Genomic DNA, 25,460 nt, shown 5'->3' with positions numbered 1-25,460 from the left:
AATATTGTTCAACAATTACGCTTTGAATTTTCTATTAAAGACTTGAGACCTGCTTGGTTTTTCCCAGGTATTGAATTTTTAAAACATGAAAACGATTATTTTCTGACACAATCGAAATACATTCTATCTATTCTTGAGAGAACCAACATGGAAAACTGTAAACCACTTGCTACCCCCTGCACAATTGCAGACTCTGTTGATTTAGATGCTCCAATGAATGATGGAACTATCTATAGACAAACAATCGGTGCATTGCAATATCTCACTTTAAGTGGACCAGATATTGCCTTTGCCGTAAATAAAGCTTGTCAGAAAATGCGCTCACCCACAATGGGTGATTGGCAATTTCTTAAACATCTACTTAGATATTTGAAAGGAACCGTATATCATGGATTACACATTTTTTAATGATCCAAGTTTAACTACAAACGCCTTTAGTAATGCTGATTGGGCAGGTAGTAAAATAGATAGACGATCCACCAGAACTTGGTAAAAATATTATTTCGTGGAGTTCAAAGAAACAACAAACAGTTGCCCGATCAAGTACTGAAGCTGAATACAAGGCGTTAGCAAACTGTGCTGCCAAAATTCTTTGGGTCCAATCCCTTGTTAAGGAAATTCAAATTTGGCAAGATCATAGTCCAATTTTATGGTGTGACAACATTGGAGCAATGGATTTAGCTGCAAATCCGGTATTTCATGCACAAACTAAACATGTAGAAATAGATTTTCACTTTTTTCATAAGCAGGTTGCCTCCAAAAACATCCTAGTCAAGTTCGTGAAAGGAGAAGACCAGCTAGCAGATGCATTAACAAAGCCTCTTCAACAACGGCAGTTTCTACATCAACAATCCAAGCTCAACGTCCTAGAATGGCCGTTGTGCTTGAAGGGGGGTGAAGACGGAGGAAGCTCACCATCGGATTAATAGGAAACTTCACAAAGATTATATAGTAATGATGCACGTATTCTATACTCCTTAGAGATTAGATAAAATAGGAAACATATAAGTTTAAACATAGATCAGGATTAAAGATAGATAGGATTAAAGATAGGTAGGATAAAACATAGATAGGAATTTTAACGGCTAGGATTAGATTGGGACATACCCGTTATACCAGTAATAACGGCTATGATTTAATCAGATCGAATGGACTAGACCATTCAATCCATAGCCGTTATACTAGTTATAACAGCTAGGATTTAAACAGATCAAACGGACCAGACCGTTCGACCCACAAACCATTATACAAGTTATAACGACTACAAAGTTTAAACAACCTTTCTATATTTTAGTACAACTCAGTTTAACTAAATACCAACCAATGCTAAGACCAAATTGTGGGGAATAAAGAGATCTTAATCATCTTGTGTCCCGTGTTCTCTCTACTCTCCTTCTCTCTTCTCATCCCCCTTCTTTCTCTCTTCTCAACCTCTTCTTCTCAACGCGAGGACCGAGTTTTACAGTTTCCGCCATGTTTTCTCGAATGATTCCCCCACCTAACCTTTCAAAAAAAAACTAGTTATTTTGTTGGTTTCACCTACTCCGTCCAAGAAAACCTCATTGACCATGTCTTCATTCAGAAACAAGTCTGGCTCCTACAAATACATGTCTGGACAGGTTCGGGTTGTAAAGACTCAAACTTTGCTTGAGAGAAATTCGGGAAGAGAGAGAGAGAGAGAGAGAGAGAGAGAAAAGACCAAGGAAGAGAAGGAGAGGAGACACCCGTGATAACATGCAAATAGGAGCTGATAAACTGTTAATTTCATCATATATTTAGGCTTTTAATACTTAAAAACATTATTTTTTAATGCATGTTATCATGATTTTAGGTTAAAAGGAGAATTTCTCTAAATTTCAAGATAAATAATACATTTGATGAATATTTAGGTCAACATATACATTTTAAAGATTTTAAATGATTTTTTAAAAGAAATTAAATGTTTAATTGACCATTTCTATAAATAAAAAGAAATTAAACAATAAAAATGGATTTTAGAAATCAATAAACTTTTTTTTTCATTAATAAACAATTTTGTGACTTATTCCATTCGTTTTTCAATTAAAAATGTTTTTTTAAAATTAAACTGGCCCTTATTGGGCAAGTTTTGGCACTCACAAGTGGGTAAGGGGCACAACACATAGGAAACTCGTGCTCCGCATGCAGCGCCACAGATACGCATCAGAAGGGGCGCTCAGTTCCTCAGTCCGGGATATGCACGTACACAATTCCGTGCGTGTCGCGCACGGAATGGAGCCACGTAGAGGTGGAAACGACGAATGGCGCTGCGTTGTATGCTCTGCGTACAACGCGAAAAAGAAAAAGAAAATAACGGAATCAGAAGAAGCTGTTTTTTCCGATTCCGCGGCAATAAAAGGGGGGGAATGAAAATTTAGCAGCTGTTCTTGATTTTTTAAGCTCGAGGAGAGTAGGCCTGGCTGTCTCGAAGGCTCAAGGACAGTTCGGAGTGATTTTAAGCCTCAATTTGAAGAGAAACTCGACGATCCAGCGTCGCAAGTATTTTCAAGATTCAAGCATTATATCATGGAAATTCGGTCGTTCGTGCACGGATTTTTCTCAAGTTGGATGCTAGATCATCCCGGGTACTCCTAGGCTCAACCCAAAGTTATTTTGCACTTGATTTTTACGTTTAATTTTAGCAATCTTCATACATCCTTCATCCCCGCCATTTTTTTCTTAATTTCTACTTTTAATCATCTTAATTCGTAGATTTCAGTTCGTTTTCAAATCAATTAGTATTGATTGATTATCAAATTCCTAATTCAAATCCTAGCTGTCCCTTAAATTGCATAAAAATCGTGAATCGTATTCATGATCTCTTACCTCTTAAATTAGCAAATCGTGAATCGTATTCACGATTTGTTATTTTAGGACATTTTTACAATTTTGAATTAATTAGGATAAAATAAAAATATAATAAAAATGCTCTTAAAAATAGCATAAAAATTAGTTTTCTGATTCTTTAAAAATAGTAAAACATCCTCTGATAAATAAAACAAATTAAAGAAATACAAAAAAAAAAAACTTAAGAGTTAAACCCATTTTAGAAATAGATTTCAAATCCATTAAAAAGGACGTTACAAAAAAAATATATAATTCAAAACAATTAAATATTTTAAATCAAATATAAAGATAAATTTAAGTGATTTTAGATCCATGTTATTAAATAACAGAGAACTATTAAAATCATTTAAGTTCAAAAAGATAGAATTTTAGTTGCAATTTACAAAGATTAGCATTTAAATAAATAGATAAAACATCATTTCATATAGTTTTCGAATTCTAAATCCTCATTAGAGAGAAAATTGAATATCACCACCGCCTCCCTAGGGTTCGACCCCTTACTTAAACACTAAGGGATAAAATAAATATTATTGCTTAAGTTTGAAAAACCCTTAAATAACGACATATAAACACGTACATTTCGAGCTTATCAACCGGCTTAAGTCTAGTAATTAGGAACTCTTATTCTCCATAAAATCAAAGACTACATTCGTTCGTATTATATACTGAGCGATGTTACTTAAAATAGGAGGTGTTTAAAACTGCAAGCCGTTATATGAATTATAACGGCTATGGATAGAATGGTTTAGATTGTTAGATCCATTTTTATCATAGCTGTTATAACAAGTATAACGGCTATATCTTGATTTAATCATAACCGTTAGATCCTATCTATATTTGATCTATCTATATTTAATTCTAGTCTATGTTTAAACTTATATTTTCCTATTTCTATTCTCTAACGAGTATAGGATACTTCTTATTAAGGGTCCTATTGGCTGGCGTTGTCACTCTGTGTTCTTCGTCTCCACGGTTGGCATTGGCGTCGTCTCTTTCAAAGTTTCCATCAATGGCGTCTTCCTTGCTCTACGCCTCCTGAGTCTGCGTCTTCCTCTTCGCGGCCGCTGTCAACGGCCAGGATAGCTTCGATCTGGGGGAGGAGAAGAAGACCCACCCGCACTTCTTCTTCCACGACCTCGTCAGCGGCCCAAATGCCACGGCCATTCCCATCGTGCGGTCGCCGACGATGAACTCCACCGTCGGCAACTTCGGCCTTGTGGCGGTGTTCGATAACGCGCCGACAGAAGGGCCCAACCGCTCGTCCAAGGTCGTCGACCGGGCTCAGGGCTTGTACGCCACCGCGTCGCAGCAGGATCTCGCTCTGTTGATGACGATGAACTTCTATTTCACCGATGGATTCTTCAGGGGAAGTTCACTCGTTGTGCTGGCCAAAAACGCGGTGGCGGAGGAGACAAGGGAGTTATCCTGCTGTGAGGCCGTGGCGATAAAGCCCTGAGTCCGGCCGACGAGCTTGGACGACGGTTTCGGCCCTTCTCTCGGCACGTTGTCGAACAAGGCCACAAGGCCGAAGTTGCCTGAGGTGCAGTTCAGCGTCGGCAACCGCACGATAGGGATGGCCGTCGTCAACGACAAGGATGGCTTTGTTCTGGGGAAAGAGAAGAAGACCCACCTACACTTCTTCCGGGACGAAGACGGTGGATACACAGGAGACGAGAAGGAAGCAAGAGGCATTTGGAAAACTCTGAAAGAGACTACAGCAGTGCCGACCAAACCGCTTCGGACACAGTAGAAAGAATCTGCTTCTTTCCCAGGACCGAGACACGGTGCACCACCTTTTTCTTCTATATAGTAGGTAAACTCACTAGAGACTGATTTACGGGGTTACAAACACTGATACACACCTAGAATCGGCGACGAAGGAACGATAATGGCGACTCAAGGATGGAGGACGTAGGCATCGTACTCCACGATGGCGTCGCCGGTTGTGTTGAATGAATAGGTTTTAGCGATGGCGTAGCCGCGGGCGAAACGGAAGTAGCCGGAGCCTCCAACGATGGCCATCTCCCTCGTGGCGGACAGGACGCTGTTCCTCCCCAAGAGCGCAAGCGTGCTGCCGTTGTAGACGCCGTCCACGAAGTACAAGTTCATGGTCATTAAGAGGGCTATCTCCTCCTGAGAAGCTGCAGCGTAGAAACCCTGGGCGCGGCCGATGAGCTTCGAGGCGCCGTCGGCCGTCTCTGTTAGGGCGTTGTCCGTCATCGTAACGTCACCGAACGCGCTCAGAGACGGCACCCTGCCCGGGGCGCCGACGATGCGGATGGCGGTGGGAGTGGAGCCGCTGATCACATCGTGGAAGAAAAAGTGCAGATGAGTTTTCTTCTCTTGTCCAACGTTGAACTCGTTGGCAGCACCGGCGCCGAGCAGAAGGGCGAAGAGGAGGAGAGCCCTGTAGAAGAAGGCCATTAGAAAGCTTGAGAATTGCTCGACAGAAGAAGAAGATTAAAGTATTTGTAGGACGTCGTGTCCGAACTGGCCTGGTTGGTGATCGTCCACCTTCGTTTACGGTCGATATAGAGGAGACCCGAGAGGAAAGCTGATGTATTTTCCTTACCAACTCGGTGGAGGGAGTAGGTAACCATCTCGAATGAGACGTACAATTCAAGGTCGATAATCTTCAGGATCCATATCAGTTGAGCTTCATATATCCGACATTACTTTCCTACTTGATTTCTCATAAAAATTGATTTCCATAGTACACATTCTTCTCCTCCACCTCCCTCTTTCACCGTCGCGCCTTATTTATCCCATGTATTTCGATTAACTCCTATATACAAATGTTAGACCTAATATCTTTATGGGGGATTCAGCCCCTTAACTCGTCATTGGTTGCTTAATGACTCTATGGAACCACTCCCACGAGGCCACATGAACAACGGCGAAGACACGGGTCTGCAGAGATGGCAGAGGAGAAGTAGATCATATTAGCTGTTGCTTTTAGTTTTAATTGCATCTAAGCTCATGATCTCTGATGACAGGATAAAACCATCGTTAATATGTTATGTGTCTTAATGAAGATAATGTCATGATATTACCCGCATAAATAGAGCATTAATACAATTACCTCAAATATCATGTTTGTTGCATAATTATAAAGAAGATCCTACTATTGAGGAGTTTTACTCGCCACATCAGCTTGCCACTTTAGCTTGATATATCAGCACGACACATCAGCGTTTTTCACAAGATGTGGACCAATAGGAAACTTAATAAAGACTAGCTAGTAAGAAAAGAACACGTGCCCCTCTTACACTCGTTATGAGATTAGATAGGATTCAATATAAGTTGAAACATAGATATAGGATAAAACATATATAGGATTTCACATAGTTATAGGAATAACACGTAGATAGGATCAATTGCTCAGATTAATCTTGATATAGCTGTTATTAAATGTTATAACAGCTACGATCATAGCAGACATATATACGTTATAGCCAACACATGTAACCACAAAACTTGGGGGTTAATACAACGATCCTGATCTACATTTGTGTCTTCTTGCCCTCTTCTTCTCTTCTCTTTTCTACATTTTGTTCTTTCGCTTCCGGTTACAATCAATTGCGGAGATCAATCAAGCTCAACACCTACGCCATCTGATTTGTTCTATTTCATGCATCACATATGATTCAATGTAGCTTCTTTTTACAACTAACACTGCCAGACTTCATAGAGGTCTGGTAGTTTAATAATTATGTGTGCAAGAATTGTCATGAAGCTTGAAGGGAGATTGGGCTTGGAGAAAGATCTTGATGAAGTGTGATGGACCAAGAGGGAGAAAGTGCTCACATGTGCTTCAAGGAGATGGTTTAAGGAATAAGGCCACTTGAACTACTACAGAATGTTTTCTCTTTCGATCTTCACTTCTCCCACGATTCATTGACTTCAAAAAATATTTAAACCTTGGAAAATTTTATATTTGAAAATGTTTGTTTGTTTATTTTTGAATTATTCTATCTAGGGAATGAGAGTTTTGATCTCGGTATCCGTTTTTTGGCAAATACATATACTTATACCTAAACTTCAATACGTCTCAGTTTGGTCCAAGTTCGGTTTTGTTTCAGTAAAACCTGCACATTTGGTCACATGCCTCTGAAAATATTAAATTAAATTTATAAAAATCAAAGTCAATATTCAGGTAGAAATAGTAATTAAAAGAGCTAAATAAACCACTGTAATAGGTAGTGTCCTTTTTGTCATGGATTCACTACAGAATCAAAGGCAAAACTGTAGTTGTGCACATTTTCATTTATTTATATTTGATATTATGTATTTATATGTTTATATATGTACATGTTCAAATATTTACATATTTATATATTTAATTATTTAGGTATTCACACAATCACATATCTAAATGTTTACATTTCAGTGTAGTTCTGTACTTGGATATTTACATATTCAGGTCATTTGTGTATTTATATTATTTGTATTTGTATATTTATGTTATTTTGATATTTTTTTGTGTATTTATGTTGCTTTCATATTTATGCTTTTTTATATACGTTATTCATGTATTTATCTCATTTACGTATTTATGTATTTTTTATATATCACATTTACATATTTATGTTATCTGCATATTTATCTTATTTTCATATAAATGTATTTTTTCTATATGTTATTTGTGTATCTATCTTATTTTTGTATTTTTATATTTTATGTAAATGTTATTTACACATTTATATTATTTGCCTAGTGGTGTTATTTTCATGTTTATAAAAAAAAGTATTGGTGTTATTTGCATATTTATAGTATATGCCTGTTAATGATATTTTCATATTGATGATCTTTTTATATGGTATTACCATATTTATACTATTTTCCCATTGATGTTATTTTCACATGTACGAAATATTTTGTAAATATTTGGGTATTTATATTATTTTCCTATGGATGTTATTTTCATATTTATGAAAAAAATTGTATATCTTATTTGCATATTTATCTTTTTCATATTTATGAGTGTGTAGTAATTAATTTAACATTCTTCGATAGTTAACAGGGTTAGCACAGTTAGCACAAAGTGCCTGTTCAGGTATGTAAGACCTAGGCCAATTCCGTCTGTCCACATTGTCCTTAATATTTTTTTCTTAATAATTTTTAGTTGGATTTTCAATTCTGTTTTCTCATAAAACTGAACCCGATACCAACCTTTCAGTGAATCGATATCGCTGAACCGATACTATCCGTTCGGTCTGGTTTTACCGAGTTTCTGTATAAAATGGTGAACCCTTCTCCTATCTTTGTCTTCCTTCATTTAAAGCCCTTTCAGAATAACTTACGCAATAAGTTGCTAAGTTAATCAAATCAAGATTTGATTTATATAAACCAGTCAAGAATTTTTTGAGAGGAATACGATCATAAGGTTTGTGTGTTGTTCAGGGTTGTGTCTAACCTTAACAGGGCAGGTGGCTGGAGGCAGCAGTAAGAAGGGGCAAATCATAAATAACATGGTATCAGAGCAAATCACCATGAGCATCATCTCGTGAGTTTTGCATCCTACGCATCCATCACGATCTTGAATCACATGTTTGTAAGGCGACATTCATGGTCCTCCATAACTTGTCCATTTGTCATATGTTTGAGTGTTTGCCTCCCTATGAAAGGTCAGAAGGTGTATATGAATCAGTTATGACAAAGATCAATGATGAGTGACAGATTTTGGTGAACTTTTTTAATGAAAAAAATGGCTGATTTAGCATAAAACTGATTTCAAAAGACTGATTTCAAAAGACTGATTTCAAAAGATTAGGGAATAAAAATTAGGGAATCACTAGACCAATAGACTGATTTCAAAAGGAGATTCTTTACATAAAACTTTGACCTCTACCCACATTTAGGGTCTTGACCCACATCAAACATGAAAAAGTGTTTAGAAAATTTTTATTCATTCCTCTGCTCCTAAAGTGACACATATACAAAGTAAACAAGGCCATTAGTTCCTTTGATCCCTAACATGTTGAAATATTTTTATAACTAGAGACTGTCAAGGAGTTTTGGGATTTATTTCTTAATTATAGTGGAAAACATCATTTGTGGCTTCTCTATGAGTTTAATTCTAAGTTTTCACAAGCCAGGCAAACAGATGCCAGTATCATGGTGTACTCCTGCAAGTTGAAGGGCATCTAAAGGGAAGCCGACTATCTTTGGCCATGTCAACATGGTGGAAAGGAGTGTATACTGAAGAAGAGACTCATTTTCATCCTAATGCACCTGTAAGAAAAATCTCATTCGTCAAGTTCTTCATTAGGAAAAAATACCCACACTTACGAGGCCACTAGATGAAAGAAGATGAGGACCATCTATTGTTGACACTAAAAGCACATAAGTACAATTCTGCTATATTTGTGAAAAGGGAAGCGAGGACTAGTCCGCCCAAGGAAAATCTTGGTAGAAAATATCTAATCGGGGGAACTCAAGGCTTTGGGTTGCATATTGAGAAAGGAGAAGCTTCATGGAGACCTTCTAGAGTTCAGTCCGCGAAAACCAACTGGGACCAAAGAAAGCATCGCTGCTATCTCCCAGTGTTATGCGGTCAAATCCTGATGTACGAACAATGGTTGAATATGACACGTGCATGCCTCGATGCTTTTAGAATATCAATAAGCAACGTTGCTTTGTTGCGGCGGAAGTCTTCACAATAGCCGAAGAATGCTTAGAAAGGGTTAGGAGAGAAGGTGGGGACGCAACCCTACACAGGAATTGCATTATTTATCAAGGAGGTTACATTGTAGTCATGTACATTACATGGGGGAAGACAAGGGAAGATACCAAGGTAAAGAGATGAGGCATCGTGTGCCTTGGTAGTGTTACTCCTACGCCTTGAGGCCCATCACTCTCCTACGCCTTGAGGCCCATCGCTCTGCACGCGACTGCTGGTGCCACCGCTACACAGTGTCCGTGGGCCAAGCGCCGCATGCCCACGAGCATGGAGCTTAACCATCTGTCGGCCCATCCCAACCTTGACGCTGTGCGCGCCACCAGCACCTATGCTAACACATACGCACACAGTCCACACAACGCAGGCGTGCTCAGTGCCTGAAACTGGGCGTAGGGCGTCCAGCACTATCCGTAGGGGCGCCAAGTGCTTGCAACCGTCTAGGCGTTCTCTGTGCGGCAATGCCTTAGTCTCCTGGCAGAATGTCTCCCGCCCTATGCCCCGCACATGTAGTGTGTGTCGCGCAGACACGCAGCTTACCTGCACAACTTCACATGCAGCATTGTGGCACTACCACCCAGCGTGCATGTTCAGCATGCGCGCGGTGCTAGGTGCCCACGCGTGCGCGCTCTCGGCGACACGTGGGCCGAGCACGTGGCGAACACGCACTCATAGACCTTTTAAGGCTATTTGGATGTCATAATGTCCAAAGTGTTTTCATTTTAATGTAAATTACATTTGGTTGATCAATTGGTCCATCATGTTATTTTTAGATTTTTATTATGCATTTTTCATGATTGAAAGGTTCAATATTTTTTCATAATTACTTTAAGAGGAAGAATAGGATTTTGGACTTAATTATTTATTTCAGGGATCGATTGAAATAAATAAAGGAGAGAAAATGATAAAAATGAATATCCAAGTACAAATTAAAATAAACTATAATGGAGACAAAACATAATAGATAAGGGTAGAAAATGTTTATGTCAAACTTTTAAATTTAAGTGTCATGGAGTAAAGCTTTGTAACTCTTCGGAATGTGCATTATTTTTTCCAAACCTTTTATAAAGACATAAAACATAGAAAATAATTCATAAGAGTATATCTTAGAAGAGAGATGTACTCTTATGAATTATTTTCTTATTAAACTATGCCTTGCCAAGCCTTAAGAAAATAATAGAGATAATATATAAATGCTTGTTATTGTAAGGATGAGAGATGAGAAAATTCACGTAGGATGAGAAACAAGGTAAGGGAGGCTCAATCCTAGACTAAAATATATTTGATCGGTCCTTATATGCACAATTATTTATTCTAAGAATAAATATTTTACCCTTGTGAAAGTAAACTACAGGAGGACTAATAGAATCAAAGGGGAGACCAATGTCATCAATGACGTATTGTAATGCACCATTTGTAAGGGGGAAGTAATAAAAACAGTTGATATGTTTGATGAATTAATATTACCATTAATTTATGACATTATTATTTATTGCATCAATTATTTAAGTAATGCATGTATTATTTTATTCCTGCATATTTATATGATTCATGCTTTGACACAAATTATTTTATTTCATATCATAGGTAGAAATAAAATAGCAATATGATACCATAAAATAATATTAAGAAATAATATTACACCCTAATGATTGGAGTCTTCTTTACCTTGTCTGACACAAATGATACGTGTCATTGTGTCATTTAATACATAAAGGAAAACTAAAAAAGAGGTAGATGTGGTGCTCAACGATGTGCCACCATGTCAAAATGATTTCAAATAATATTAAAATGCTTTTTTTTATTTTACCTCTAGGCAGGGACATGTGGCGTTCTTAGAGTGATCAATCACGAAAGACGAGGTGATCATGCCAATAATCTAAAATAAATGATAATTGAATATTATGACCGCCAACATAAAATGAAGAGGAAACAATGCCGACGACTACGAGAAAGGAAAAATCAATGACCAAGATTTCTGCAACTTCAAAGCTTAATAGATGACAATCCAAAAGCTGAATTGAGCTGAAACTTTTAGGGTCACTTTGCCTTCAACCTCTCTTTCCATATATGCCCTCCGATCTATCAATAGAGCTATGATTATTTGTGATATTCATCCTTAAACTTGCTTTCTACACTCGAGGGCTGGTTGAAAGCTAGTGAGTTTCTGAGATCCATCAAGCTTGTTCTTGGTGTCCAAGGTATTTGGGAGGATGCAAAAGAGGAGGGAAGCTTACATGCACTCTCAAATCAAGGTGATCCTGACTTAGCATGAGGATCTATGGTACATATCCCCTCTATACATTGAATCTTTTCAAAATCATCATTTGCATAGATCAATTTCACAATCACGTAACACCATTTCCTTACATCTCTATTCTCTTCGCTCTTGTCTCATACATCATCGTCGCATCATCACCTCACTCATCATCCCCCTTACACAACTTGTCCTTTTCTTCATGTTGCCCACGCGTACATTCTCACTATCCCTCGTCCTTCTAAAATTCAGTTGTTACTATCAATTTTAACCATCTCAATTATATTATTGATTATCATTGTCTTGCCTTGCAGTATCTCATTGTTCTACTTTGTATTTTTTATGCTTCTCATCTTCTCACTAATCACTATTTAAAGAATAATGAATCCATAATAATTGCTCCCTGTGGAGTTGATCCATACTCATTGATACCAAAATTTAATTAATTGATTAAAATTTTATATTTCTATTAATTCAACTCAAAAACAGCAACACAATCCTAAACCTTTGTTTTTGGAGCTTATCACATATCATCCTACTTAGCTTATGGGCCCTACCTATGTGTACAAGCCAAACTCTTACTTCAACCCATACTTAGAAATGAGCTTTCTAGTGTTAAAATTTATAATATTTTTCTAAATAATATAATTATGTTCCTTTGAAGGTTATGATATAAATTTATTTAAGAAAGGGCCTGCCTGAATGATTCATAATAGCTTGGGATCATGGAGCCCATAGTGTTAGGTCAAATCATAAAACTATTGGGGAAAATCCCATTTTCTATAAGGATTTATTTGTTTGCTCACAAGAGATATTAACCAGCATGAAATTTGAAGTGGGGATATGTGTAATTTTATGTGGACTTTGATAGCAAATGTACAACGATAACACAAGCAATCAATCTCATCACATCTACATCAGAAGACAATCCCTATTTATATTTAATGATTTTTTAGTATATCTTGATTTTTCTATTACTGACTCTAGAAAAATCAGGATACTCAAAACCTTTATACCATTACAGATTTTGACAGTTTTTTTTTAAAAATAAATACCACAAATTGTGCATTGATTATGTAATTCTCATGTAAATTGATTGAGGTTGGAGGTATAGATCATCACCTAACTAAGAGCCTCTAATATTCAATATAATTTATGTAAAATGTTGAGTAAGATGTCAATAAAATATTTCCTGATTAAAGCCAATTTAGGGGGTGATTTTTCATCCATCCTTGAAACTTTGAAATATTATCACAAAAAATTGCCTACCATTATCCATAAGATGGACAACAAAAGGATGAATGTATATTCTTATTATTGGCTGATTGACCTGTCTAACGATGCTCTTGATCAAATTACTCTAATTAGGGTCAGTACATTATACCCGAACCATGTGCTTTTAAACAAAAAAAAAAGCAAAAATCAAAAGTTTAAGATGAAAAATCAGTAACTTGATAAATCAAAAACCTATTTGACCTCAAGAGAGAATGTGTCTTTTTTCCAGAGAGGAGGAGAGAGGGCTTACAACCTCTTATATCAAGGAATTTGCATGCTTAAAACACCCATCTTACTCCCACATTTGATGATTAAAGCGATTGGGCCCATGTCACGTTCATTTACTTTTGTTTTACAAGTATGTAAGCCATAACTGTTTTGGTTACCCTTGGATTCCACTTTTAATATGAGACAGTGGCCCAGGAAAAACCATGGTTTCTTGCGTCAATTTGGATCAGATGTAGGACAGATGGAAGTAGAATTTCTAGGTTTCATGTGCTGCAGATCCAGCTGCTTCTCCTATGATCCTCATTAGCCGTTTTGCTAGCTCAAATTTGGGCTAACACATGTCCTTCTGAAAAAAAGTTATCATCCACTTCTGATAAGAATTTTACCTCAAAATATAATTATATACTAACCACTTTACTCATACAAAAAAAAGTAGGATAAATAAAAATAAACTCTATAAATCTAATAATTGAGGCATAAAAACTGGGTCAAATCCGTCCTATCATGGATGTTAAATATTTTTAATAGGGCATTAAAATAATAGATAAATTATATATATCATCATATAAGTTCATGTTAGCAGGTATTTATTTGTATATCTTTTATAACTAGGGGAGCATGACAAGTACTTTCTCATACAGTCTTTGAGAGTAAGGTTGTATTGATGCTTAGAATAATGAAAATCCTAAGGGGGTACCTCAAAATAAGATGACCCTAAACTCCACAGGAAGTTATAAAGGAAACTAGAAATTAACAATGCTTTAAGTCCGGTTTGACCATCTTACTAAGTTGGTTGGCTTGGCCTTACTTACAAAAATAGGTAAGCCAACGAACATTAATTTTTATTGTAAAATAAAAAGGCCATATTGATGCTAATTAAGATACTTGTTTAGGTTACTAACCTTTAAAGTCACGTAAATATATATTTGATAGTTTATGTATCATGAATCTTATGGCAGTCTTTATACATTTCGAAGGAAATATCTAGACACGTTGTGTGACATATGGAAGAGCATAAAGTAAAGTGAGATATAGAACTTAATAAACTTTAGGGATTTGTATTAATTTATGATGGTGTAGAATAGTCAGTTTCCAATGGAAAGTGATCATCCATGTTGGATTTGTGAATGCAAAAATGTATTTATTAAAACCATTATATATGATCTTAGAGCCAATTGCACCTTCATATCGCATGCCATATTCATTAATGTAAATATAAATAAATTATAAATTATGTGTTATTTTATAATGAATTCTAAGAATACAGTAAATTATTAGTAATTTATGATAATATCATAACTTGTTGATCACACATCTTTAAAAAAATAATGTAAACATTCCTACTCATAGGAATATCATATATAATAGCATTCTTTGCCCCACTCCTATAGTGAGTATGATTGATCGTATAACCATTCATGAAGGGGCACTGGGAAGAGATAGTCGGACCTCTTTAAGGACAAAGGGTTTGTCTTTCCCAATTCGACCATCATGGTGAATTGTACTTTCACAATTCAATGTCGTCCGACCCAATAGTTGAACGGTGGCTCACAATTGGATTATGGGATTTAATAACAAACATTATTACTAGGTTAATATGATGATATTTACATGTTTATCTGCATTAAATTGGATGTATATTTGTTTTATCAAGCCTAGAATAATTAAAGATGTTTTATAATGATATTTTTGAATTTTATGAATTTTATTTCATATATTTGTTTTTTAACTTCCCCTAGAGTTTAGGGTCATCTTATTTTGAGGTACCCCTTAGGATTGTCATTATTATAAGCATAAAAAAATCATATTATGGCTCAAAAAATATTTTTATTTTCTAGCAAAATGATACAAAAAAATCATTTTTTAAAAGTAATTTAGAAATGTTTCTTACATCATATAATTTTTTGAGCCATAATATGATTTTTCTGAACATTTCAACATTTTACACATAATAATATGATTTTTATAAGTCAATATATATTTTACGTATATATTTAGTTTTAGATGGATTATAAAATATTTATGGGGTCTTATTTCCATTTTGCTACGTATAGGCAATTGATTTGCCAAATGAAGACAAACCAATTATTACCATTAACCATTGGTGACAGCCAATCAGTCAACCAAATTAATGATTAGCATCAGCCAATCATTAAAGGTGAAACCATTATGGCATGACAATTATGATATTTATTGCTAAAACATTCTCTCCTTTTTTTTAAAATCACATAATGTGGCCTAGTCAGAAAAACCAATGCACTTTTTTGCACTAAATGTGCGCATTGACCAAGGCTAGCATTTTCAAATAAACATCTTTTAAATTCTTTGACTGGTCAAAAATAACAACGCGACTGACGTGTCATGACACATGTGGCAGATACATATCATTATTTTGTTTGCTTTTAAATAAAATGTGTTGATGTGGAGCGGGCTCACACACCGCCCCATCACACACCCTCTTCTTTTCAATCAGTATATTATTATTACATTAATATACTGTTAAGATTTATTGTGCCTTTTTTGGGAGGCAGCATCTGACATCATGTGATCATGGATGATCCGGGCCAATCTTAACCAATGATTGCATTTAATGCAATGATGACAAGAAAACCCTTAAAATGAGATGATGGTGATGATGAGGACGAGTACAAAATAATCCTTACATCAAATCAATGGCTGGGTATTGTCCAACTTCAAGGCTTGATATTGGATGATCTAGAGGGCCGATGGAGCTAAAATTTTGAGGGTAGTTCATCTTTCTATTCTCTCCATATGTATGATTCTACTGTAAATTCAGCCTCCTCAAGGGCATATTTTTTCACTCCTAGAGCAAAAATTTTTAAACTCACTTTCTCCTAGAGGGGCATATTGAAAAAGAGTAGGGTTTGAAGGTCTATTAAGGGTGTTCTTGGTGTCTTAAGTCCTTGGAGAAGGTCAATAGAGAAGTGAGGAGGCTTATCTGCACGAGGGAAATACCTTGATTCTGACGGAACATAGTGATATGAGGTTAGTCTCTTGCCTAACATTGATCAATCCTCAACACATTTACTTAGATATATCTTATTCATCATCATCATTTTTCACCATTATCCATTACCATCCATCATTTTCTACCACTTGCGACATGTATCATATACCACCTAAATGACGCATCATCTACAATGTCATGATATCATCACATCTTTCACTCTGTATCTGCATTATAAACCCTAAACCACTATTTTCTACCCTATCATTCCTCACTCATTCTTTGCTTCCACCACCTTCATCACAATGTCTTGCCCCATCATCTCCATCATGTTTTGTCTTCACACCATTAGTTCATTCGTAAACCCTAATTTAAATATTTCTTGTTAGAATTTCCCCCTACATCATCGTTTCCTATTATCATCTCTTCATGTCTTCATGTATCCCACACTCTCATTTTCACCCGCTTCGTTCACGTTCCACTATTTACCATTCATAGTAATCTTAGTCTTATCCTCATTCGATCATTATTGTCCTGATCTCATCACTCCATTTTCATCTTAAAATCACCATATGAACTGAGTTATTTCCCTAAGTTATGTTCCCGTGGAGAGGACTCGTACCTATCCACTATCTAGTATATTTACATAAGTATTGGTTTCTAAATTTTATTGATTAAACTCGAATCTGACAACATAATGTAATTTTACCCTAATTTTGAGTTAATTAGGTTTTAGAGATAACAATCCAATATAATCCCTCAGCCCTAGACTAACATCTAGGTAGGACGTCGTCCAGAGGATACACCACTCGTGGGTATCATCAGGCACAAGAGTCCGGCATGTGCAATCAGCAAGTAGAGCGAGTCTCTCGATGTGATGGCTGCCTCGGGCTTCCCAAGGAAGATATTGCCAAGTAGTAGAAAGGGAATGGGTGCGAGAGAGTGTACCGCATAATTAATGAGGGCATTTGTCATTTGATTCCCCTCTCGCAGCTAATGGAAAATTTTGGTGAAGTGTGTGCGACACCACATGATGTCTCGCCATACACCCTGGAGATGCCACTAGAACATGAGCATGCACAAAACATATTGACTAAGAATTGTCAGTCTGATTCTATGATGATACACTGAAGGTTTCGCTCCACATAGAGGAGCAAGCCATCACGTATCTCCATAGCCTCAGCTGATGTGTTAGTCTGAACTCAATGAAAATGTGAGAACCCCAAAGTACTCCTCTTCCTGCTGGTCTCAAAGGAGACCACCTCCACCAGATGGCCCAAAATTCCCTTTGGCCACACCATCCACGTTGGGCTTGAGAGAACACATTGGCAGTGGGTGTCAATAGACTATCTATAGCTAGGTGGTGATGAGGGTCAAAGCGACCAAGATGCCCCAGGTGCAGAGCACATCAAACATAGGTAGTAAGCATCAGGCGATAGGTGGTACGAGGTGATAGTTTTATAGTAGCTATTGCTTGATGTAGCTCATGACATCTTGTACGCTCATGGTGGACCCTAGAAAACAAGAAAAGTTGTGCCCTTTCTATATCTCCCATCTTAAGTATGATATGGTAATGTGTAGGGAAGGACTAAGCTTAGAGTGTGTTGAAAACATAAAAATCTTGTTTAAACACTCTATCGGTGTTAGTGTAGTATGGGAACAGAAAATCAGATGCCAATGATGAGTAAAATTTGCTCCAACATTACATAGCAATCTCACGATGGGAGAAGAGGTGTTCCAAAGTCTCAACCTGAGAAGATATGGGTCAACAATGGCAGCGCAAATTAATGGAGTGACCAATACGAGTCACCTAATCATCAGTAGGTAGGCCACGGTGCATGCATGTCCAAAGGAAGAATATGACACGGGTGATGATTGCTGGATGCCAAATGAATTGACCTAAGTTTGAGTAGGAAATCTCTCTCAGAAGTTACTCCAAGAGGAATGACAAAAAAACTCCAATCAGGTGAGTGTCTAAATAGGGCAATCAGGGGAGGTCAATCAAGCCCCTTCATATCATGGTTGTGTAGGTTTTTCTTAAACATGCGACATCAAAGACATATTTTAGACAACTAGTTGCACTTTGGCGATGAACTTTGAGATTCAAATCATATTATTCCAAATAGTTTTAGTATGTTTTCAGTAGGAATTTCAAAAATATGATTGAGTTGTAAAGATGGCATCATTCTCACTTGGTATAAGAAGAGACAACAAGGAAATGATGCAATGAAGTCCTTGGCCAAGGCAGTTGAATATTGGAGATGGGTTCTCCAATGATTTTAAAAAGCATTAATAACAACTAGGATGACCAATTAGTGCTTGGTAGTTTACCATACCCCCCTAAGTCATGCTACGAGTGTCAAGTAGATGAGTGACTCTACATACACGATAATCGATCACAAATAGGTTACATGAGTGTGACGATAAACACTCCTTTGTATCTTCTATAGCTCAAGGTGTGTTTGGAACCCCATGAGGTAGAGACAAGACCTATCCATTCGGTGAAGTTGAAATGTCATTAATTAATCTATATGAGCATATAATTAATTAATTAGTAAGGCTAATAAAGGTTATTGGATCGTTGGAGTCATGAGCTAGACTGACACATGAGCTTTCAGGGTTGCAGGAAAATGGTCTTCTGTACATCAAAAAGATATACTTAAAATTTAGACGTTCTATGTAAAATTCCCACTTGATATAAATAAGGGAAGGTCCTAAATGAAATCCACTTAGGCCAAAATCAATGGTAGATTTAATTTTAGAGTATGACATTTATAAAATCTCAGATTTAACTTAGAAGCCAGAAAAAAGTTCAGATCTTGATTTTAAAATGTTGTCCAAATTCTTCGATACCGCAGCCACCCAATAAATTGTGATGCCTGAAAGCATATAGTGAGTGATGTTCAATGGACATCATCCTAAAACAACTTCAGCACTTCTATCATGCTGACGTGCATCAAGATCGTGCGTCACAAAATGACTTCTATGCTTTCTGAGTCAAATTTGACCTGTATTGAAGATGCCAAAGCTCCGTGAATCCTGCATTATGAATGATACTTAAAGGAAAATCCCATTAGAAAATGAAAATTTCAGTTACCAATTTTGTCTCCTTAGGTGTATGGCCCTTTTAAGGTGGACATCAAAGTATGTGTGATTTTCTAGCCATAGCTTAGGTAATAGATATCTACTGCTTGTGGATAACACCTTTCAGCTCATCATTTTGTCAAAGATGACAAGACTTAAAATGTCTCCAAAATACATTAGTACACATGCATATTTTCCACTTGATGGTTTTGTTCTTTTTGATTTGGTTCTTCTCCTCACAGATTACGCATGCATAGTAACCATCACCAATTGGTGTGAAGTTAGTCGATGATGAAAAATATGTTTTGAATGTGGATGACTTTGGGCCTCCTGAGATGCTCTGAATGGCATTGGGTCTGCACTGTTAAGAGAAGTTTGACTCAACAACCACATACACCAACCCCACAACAAATATAATCTAACTTAATGAATAAATAATAACAATCAAACATGTACCCTAATATTCTGCTGTTAGTGATGGCCAAGATTCAAAGTAACAACTTCAACCGTAGCCGTTAGATTAGACATAGACATTACAACAGCTTATACTTACATATAACGATTAAATATACTCTCTTAATTGTCTTCATCTTCCCCCTATTTCTATTAGTGTTCTCTCCCTCCACCCTAAAGGTGACTTGGGGCAGGACATTACTACCACATGCGGTCATAATTATTAACATCATAAGAGGATGATCAGTCTTATCCTTAAAAAGTTATGTGTAGAGTGTATGTGTGTGTACTACAACTAAAACAACATATACAATAATAATATAATCAATTCAAGTTTCTAAACAAAACACTATTACTGTCAGGTTTAGGAAAATATAAACATAGCATATTATAATATTAACTCAAAATAAGATTAGATGACCAAAATAAATTTAAATGGATTTTTTTTCATTAAATATTTATACGTGATAGAAAACCTAGAAATATTATTAAATATGAACAAAAACTCTTAGAGACGAGGAAGGAAAAGGATGAGGCGAAGGAGAGTAAACACAATCAGGAAACAAAGAAGAAGAGTAAAGAGGATGAATGAGAAGGAAGAAAAGAAGAAGAAGAATGATTAATGAGAAGAAGGAGAAGAATATAAGAGGGGGAGAAAAAGAGAATAAGATGAAAAAGGAGAAGAAGAAGGAGAAAAAAGAGGGAGGAGGATAAGAAGGAGAAAAAGAGGGAGGAAAATAATTGGAAGAACAAGGAGAAGAATGAGAAAAAGAGGAAGGAGAAGAAGAATTGGAAGAACAAAGAGAAGACGAAGAAAAAGAGGAAGGAGGAGAAGAATTGGAAGGACAAGGAGAAGAAGGAGAATAAGATGAAGGACAAATGGAAGAATAAGGAAAAGAGGAGAAGAGGAGAAGAAGAAGAATATGGCCAGGAAGGAGAATAATAAGGATAAGATGATGAGAAGAAGCATGAGATGAGAAGGATGGAGAAGAAGAGGAAGAAGGAGAACAATAAGGATCAGAAGAAATAGAAGATGAAAAAAAGGAGAAAAAGGGGAAGAATAAGGAGAGGACATGATGGAGGACTATCCAGAAAATCAAGCCCAGACTTGTCAAAAGCCGCATTGCGGAGCCTGAGCCGGCATGAAGAACCCAAATTTCTGATATCAGGTTTGACCTCGGCTTCCTATTTTCATTATTTATCGCATCATTGTTTATTTTGTGTTGGTACCATTTTCCTTTGACTATAGGGAGGTCCCCCTGCGTGTGTACGGGCTTCCTCCACGAATGTCATTTTTGTTGGTTTTGTGTTGTTTGTTTTGTTTTGATCCTTAGGGGAGAGTCCCTTTTTGGACCCCTCCCATAAGGTGGCCCATTAGGGCACCCCACAACCCCCCCCTCCCCACTATATAAAGGGGAGGGTGATCATACAATGGTCCGGGCAATTCTTTGTTTATCATGAGCGTTTTTATTCTTCTCAATACATTAGAGGTTTGGTATCTCTTATTAATTACATCTTAACAGGTCATCATGCATATGCAATATAACTTGATGGAGCACGCCCAAATGACACTGAGAATACATCATCGGAGCCACCCTCGCCGTCATCAGCATCACCGCTGGTCCGTGTCCAGCCCGACTGGCACGCCAAAGCGTCCGTGAAGTCGCCCGGGTTTAAATACCCGGGTAAAGCACGTCCGCGCACGAGCTCATGTTTTAATTTTTCATTTTTGTTTGTCTAATTCATATTTCGTGGAAGACCTTGTGGAGTCTCCTCAAGACAAAGCTCAAGTTCTCGACCGCTTACCACCCTCAGGCTGACGGTCAGACGGAGGTAGTCAATCAGAGCATAGGTAACCTACTCCGGTCCCTAGTAGGCGAGCACCTTATAATTTTGGATTTGATAATTCCCATGTCGAGTTCGCCTACAACTCCTCGGTGAATCGAACCACCGGGTTGAGTCCTTTCGAGATCGCTAATGGCCAGGTTCCTCGTCGACCCCTCGACTAAGCACTCGTAGATCCTCATGTTAGGGTTTCTGAGGATTGTCTTGCATTCGTCCAGCATGTTTCTTCGATGCATAAGAATATTCATGATAGAATCACGAGTCAAAATTCATTGTACAAGCAGGCTGCCGACTTGCATCATTGACCCCAAGTGTTTGACATAGGAGACCACGTGATGGTGAGACTTATACCAGAGAGATATTCTCTTGAGATGGCAACCAAGCTACATGCTTGTAGCGTTGGCCTGTTCTCGATCCTCCGAAGAGTGGGCGATAACGCCTACGTCATCAAAATACTTCCTATGTGGGGGATTAGCTCCAAGTTTAACATGGCGGACCTAGCTCTGTACCGAGCCCCTTCTCCCCCCTCTGACCCACCCTTTCTAGACCCCTTTAGTGTGAGTGAGTTTGATGCGACCACTCCCCCGATCATTTCAACCGATTGGCACAAGTTAGTCAATTGTATACTGTAGGAGGTAATTAACTATGCAGGGTATGAGGTATCGTGGAGGTTTTTGGTGCGTTGGCAGGGACGCACAAGTGTGGATGACTCGTGGATCACAGAGAACGATTTACAACGACTGTGGTTGGATCTCCTTCAGCCATTGTCGTTCGCCACTACCAACTCGTATGAGCCGAGTTCTTCCGACCTTGAGAGGATTGATGGAGCGACCAAAATGCTAAAGCATTCATGAACGACATCGAGAATACATCATCGGGGCAGCCCTCGCCGTCATCAACATCACCGCTAGTCCGTATCCTGCCCGACCAAAATGCCAAAGCATTCGTGAAGACGCCCGTCTTTAAATACCCTGGGTAAAGCACATCTGCGCACGTGCTAGTGTTTTAATTTTCCATTTTTGTTTGTCTAATTCGTGTTTCATGTTCATCACGATGAGTTCACCGTACTCATGATGACGCGTCCATATCGTTGCATTTTATCCGTCATTTTATTTTGAAATGTTATTTTAGTTTTCCATGTGTTTTTTTCATTTTAAGTATTGTAAAAGGGGTCCCTTGTTGAGCCTTTTATGTGAACCATTGTAATCAGCCCATCAAGGCCCTATATAAGGCCATGATGGGCATGTCCTAGAGACCAGATCTGGTTTATTTTGTGGCAGTTATTTTCTGAAAACCAGGTCTCATCGAGAGAAGGAAGAAGAGGAAGGAAGAAGAGGAAGAGAGGAGAGAAGAAGAAGGGGGGAAGAGAGGGCTCTCATCTGATCCGTGACGCATCACCCCTTTCTTTCTTCCCTCCATTCTGGTGAGTAAGCTCGCTCCCATGCCAGTCTGTACCCTTCTCGTGCGGTGTCCCACCACGCAAGACCAACCGTTGCATATGTGCTCGTGCAATACCAAGTCGTTGACCGCTGCGTCGACCGCATTGGTCAACGCGAGTTGCATTGCACTTTGAGTGTGCTCGAAGACTTACACCCTCGGTGGAATCATGCGTGATCGCCTTTGCACAACCATCCATGGTGAAGACTTGCTCCGTTAGTAGAATCGCGCACGGAAATTCCTTGTGCAACTGTAAAGGCTTGCCCGTCGAGGGAATCACGCGCGGACGTCCTTGCACAACCATCCACGGTGGAGATTCGCCCATCAGTGGAACAGTGCGGATATTCTTGCACAATCATCAATGGCATGCGACTGTTGACAGAAACCTTCTCTCTCCAAGCATGGTCGCGAGTTGTACCCCACGTTCTAGGTGTTTAGTGAACCCCCAGTATTGAACATCGTATTCACGTTCTGCTGATCACGAAAAGGGAAGTCGACGGTGCACCGCTCAAATGCTACCTTTTCCGTTCATGTGTCGAGCACGTTGACTGTGCCTCGGACGTCGCGCGACTAGCCAATGCAACCCCAACATCGTTGTTTGTCTGTTGGTGGATCTGTTGATGACATAGGTGGCTTCTGCTCAGTCTCCTCGACTACACAGCCGAGCATGCTGCCTTGTCTCCCTAACCGTGTTGCAATAGGGTGTGTATACGCTTCTTGTCCTACCTTGGGACCGACACTGCTGCACTGCTGTTTGCTCCGCGCCCGCGTTGCTCTCGGTAAGCGTGCCCTAGCCTATATGACTCGCTATTGCTCACGACCACCACACCAGATTCGGTCGACTGCTTGAGTTGTTTCCCTCTCATATGACTCTACTCTCTCTTCCTTGCCTCCTCTTTTCGACAATCACTCCAGAGCCACAAATTCCAGTCGCCAGTCGAGCCCCACCGTGTCGTCTCCAGGACGTCCAGCCTATCTGCTTGCACCTCCCCCTGCATTGACGAAGACATCCACGACGAACGCCGCCCCCGACGAGGTACGCTGTTCCCCTTGCTCGTCTGTTATATTACGTCTTACAGTATATTTTTGTCTGCAGTCCATCCCGCTCGGGTTAGAATAGGTGAGAGTTTATATATCAAGAAAACTACGTCAAGAGTGAAACTCCTAGGTACAAGTCGAGCTGTATGTTACGTGCGAGCTCCAACGGAATTTATTCTGTTCGATGCCGTACTCGTCGTTGTTGCTCCGATGAGGGTCAGAAGGTCACCGCCATTGTCATCGTCCGTCCACTCAGATCTCAGAGCTCGGCGAATCCCCACGATTCGGGGCCTGCACGTACATCCACCTTGGATTCACGTCATCACCTAGTTACATCTTCTAGTGAATTACCCATTGGATGATAACATTGACGACGTCCAACATCATAACTATTGCCCATCTAACTACCATAGGCATTTGAAAACGTATTCCGTAGCCGTTCAATACATTGAAAGAATGAAAAATGTCTAATAACATTGGATTTAACTCTATGTGGGTGAAAAGATCTGACTTTTAAAATATATTGTACTATTTTCTTATGAATCATATTAAATTAACCAAAACATAGTGGTCCAACTTATCCACCACTATATCCCTACGAATAAATGAACCCTGAGAATCCGCCTAATGAAATAAATAGGCTGAAGTCTCCATTTGATACAGGGATATACAAACGTCTTACTAAACAATAAGTCATAACCGGAATGACAGTTATATTCTAAATTTAAATAAAACTGGGAAAATATATAAATATATATTTATTTTTAACTGAGAAACATATATTCGTATACACTGACACTTAACTCACTCAATGCACAAATAAAAGCTATTATAAGTATTTTTTATTAAATCAAAGCCTTAAAAATACTAGTAAACATAAATGGTCTTTTATAAATACAACACAAATTTCTCTCTTGATGGCTCCTTATTTTTCATGTATTTGTTTTCAAATTGGAACCACCAAAAAACTTCTCTGATTATGATTTATTGTGATCATAATATAGCAAAAACATCACAATCACCAGGAAAATAAAGTGAAGGTAAAATCCTAATAACTTTAATGAAATTAGGTTCAAATTTTGTAGTGAAAATTATAGAATATATGACAATAACAATGGCTTCAAATATAAACCAAGTTACAGCCAACCTTCTCAACATAATATTATCGATTAGCTCAAATGATACGTTGTATATTAAGTTCAGGAATGATGAATTAGAGACAGAATTAATAAATCTATGTTGTTGTTTGTTTCAAGCTTTTTCGTGAAGAGATAATTGTAAAACAGAAAAGCTGTGGTGTCATCCAAAACTTGAATCACGGTCTTTTTTCT

General features: G+C 38.0%; 2 protein-coding genes across 2 annotated transcripts; one reads left to right on the top strand and one right to left on the bottom strand.

The window, feature by feature from the left end:
- The first annotated feature begins 671 nt into the window (after window positions 1-671).
- Window positions 672-4,419, top strand: LOC144706021 (dirigent protein 21-like). The gene is made up of 3 exons (XM_078578898.1): window positions 672-692; window positions 750-894; window positions 3,906-4,419. The coding sequence occupies exons 1-3, from the start codon at window positions 672-674 to the stop codon at window positions 4,319-4,321; spliced, it is 582 nt and encodes a 193-aa protein (XP_078435024.1). The 3' UTR covers window positions 4,322-4,419.
- A 119-nt stretch (window positions 4,420-4,538) lies between these two features.
- Window positions 4,539-5,354, bottom strand: LOC144706119 (dirigent protein 22-like). The gene has a single exon (XM_078579022.1). The coding sequence runs from the start codon at window positions 5,287-5,289 to the stop codon at window positions 4,762-4,764; it is 528 nt and encodes a 175-aa protein (XP_078435148.1). The 5' UTR covers window positions 5,290-5,354; the 3' UTR covers window positions 4,539-4,761.
- Window positions 5,355-25,460: the final 20,106 nt, after the last annotated feature.

The sequence above is a fragment of the Wolffia australiana genome, chromosome 7, assembly GCF_029677425.1.
Source record: "Wolffia australiana isolate 7733 chromosome 7, ASM2967742v1".
Taxonomy (NCBI): Eukaryota; Viridiplantae; Streptophyta; class Magnoliopsida; order Alismatales; family Araceae; genus Wolffia; species Wolffia australiana.
Note: the sequence above shows the minus strand (reverse complement) of the source record. Positions and strands in the feature narration are given on the sequence as shown.

What these genes read in the sequence shown, in the direction of transcription:
- LOC144706021 (XM_078578898.1), top strand. Translation starts at nt 672, where the DNA reads ATGGATTTAGCTGCAAATCCG. An exon ending in TGGATTTAGCTGCAAATCCG is followed by an intron (nt 693 to 749) that starts GTATTTCATGCA and finishes TTTCATAAGCAG; the next exon opens with GTTGCCTCCAAAAACATCCT. An exon ending in GCCGTTGTGCTTGAAGGGGG is followed by an intron (nt 895 to 3,905) that starts GTGAAGACGGAG and finishes ACGCCTCCTGAG; the next exon opens with TCTGCGTCTTCCTCTTCGCG.
- LOC144706119 (XM_078579022.1), bottom strand. Translation starts at nt 5,289, where the DNA reads ATGGCCTTCTTCTACAGGGCTCTCCTCCTCTTCGCCCTTCTGCTCGGC.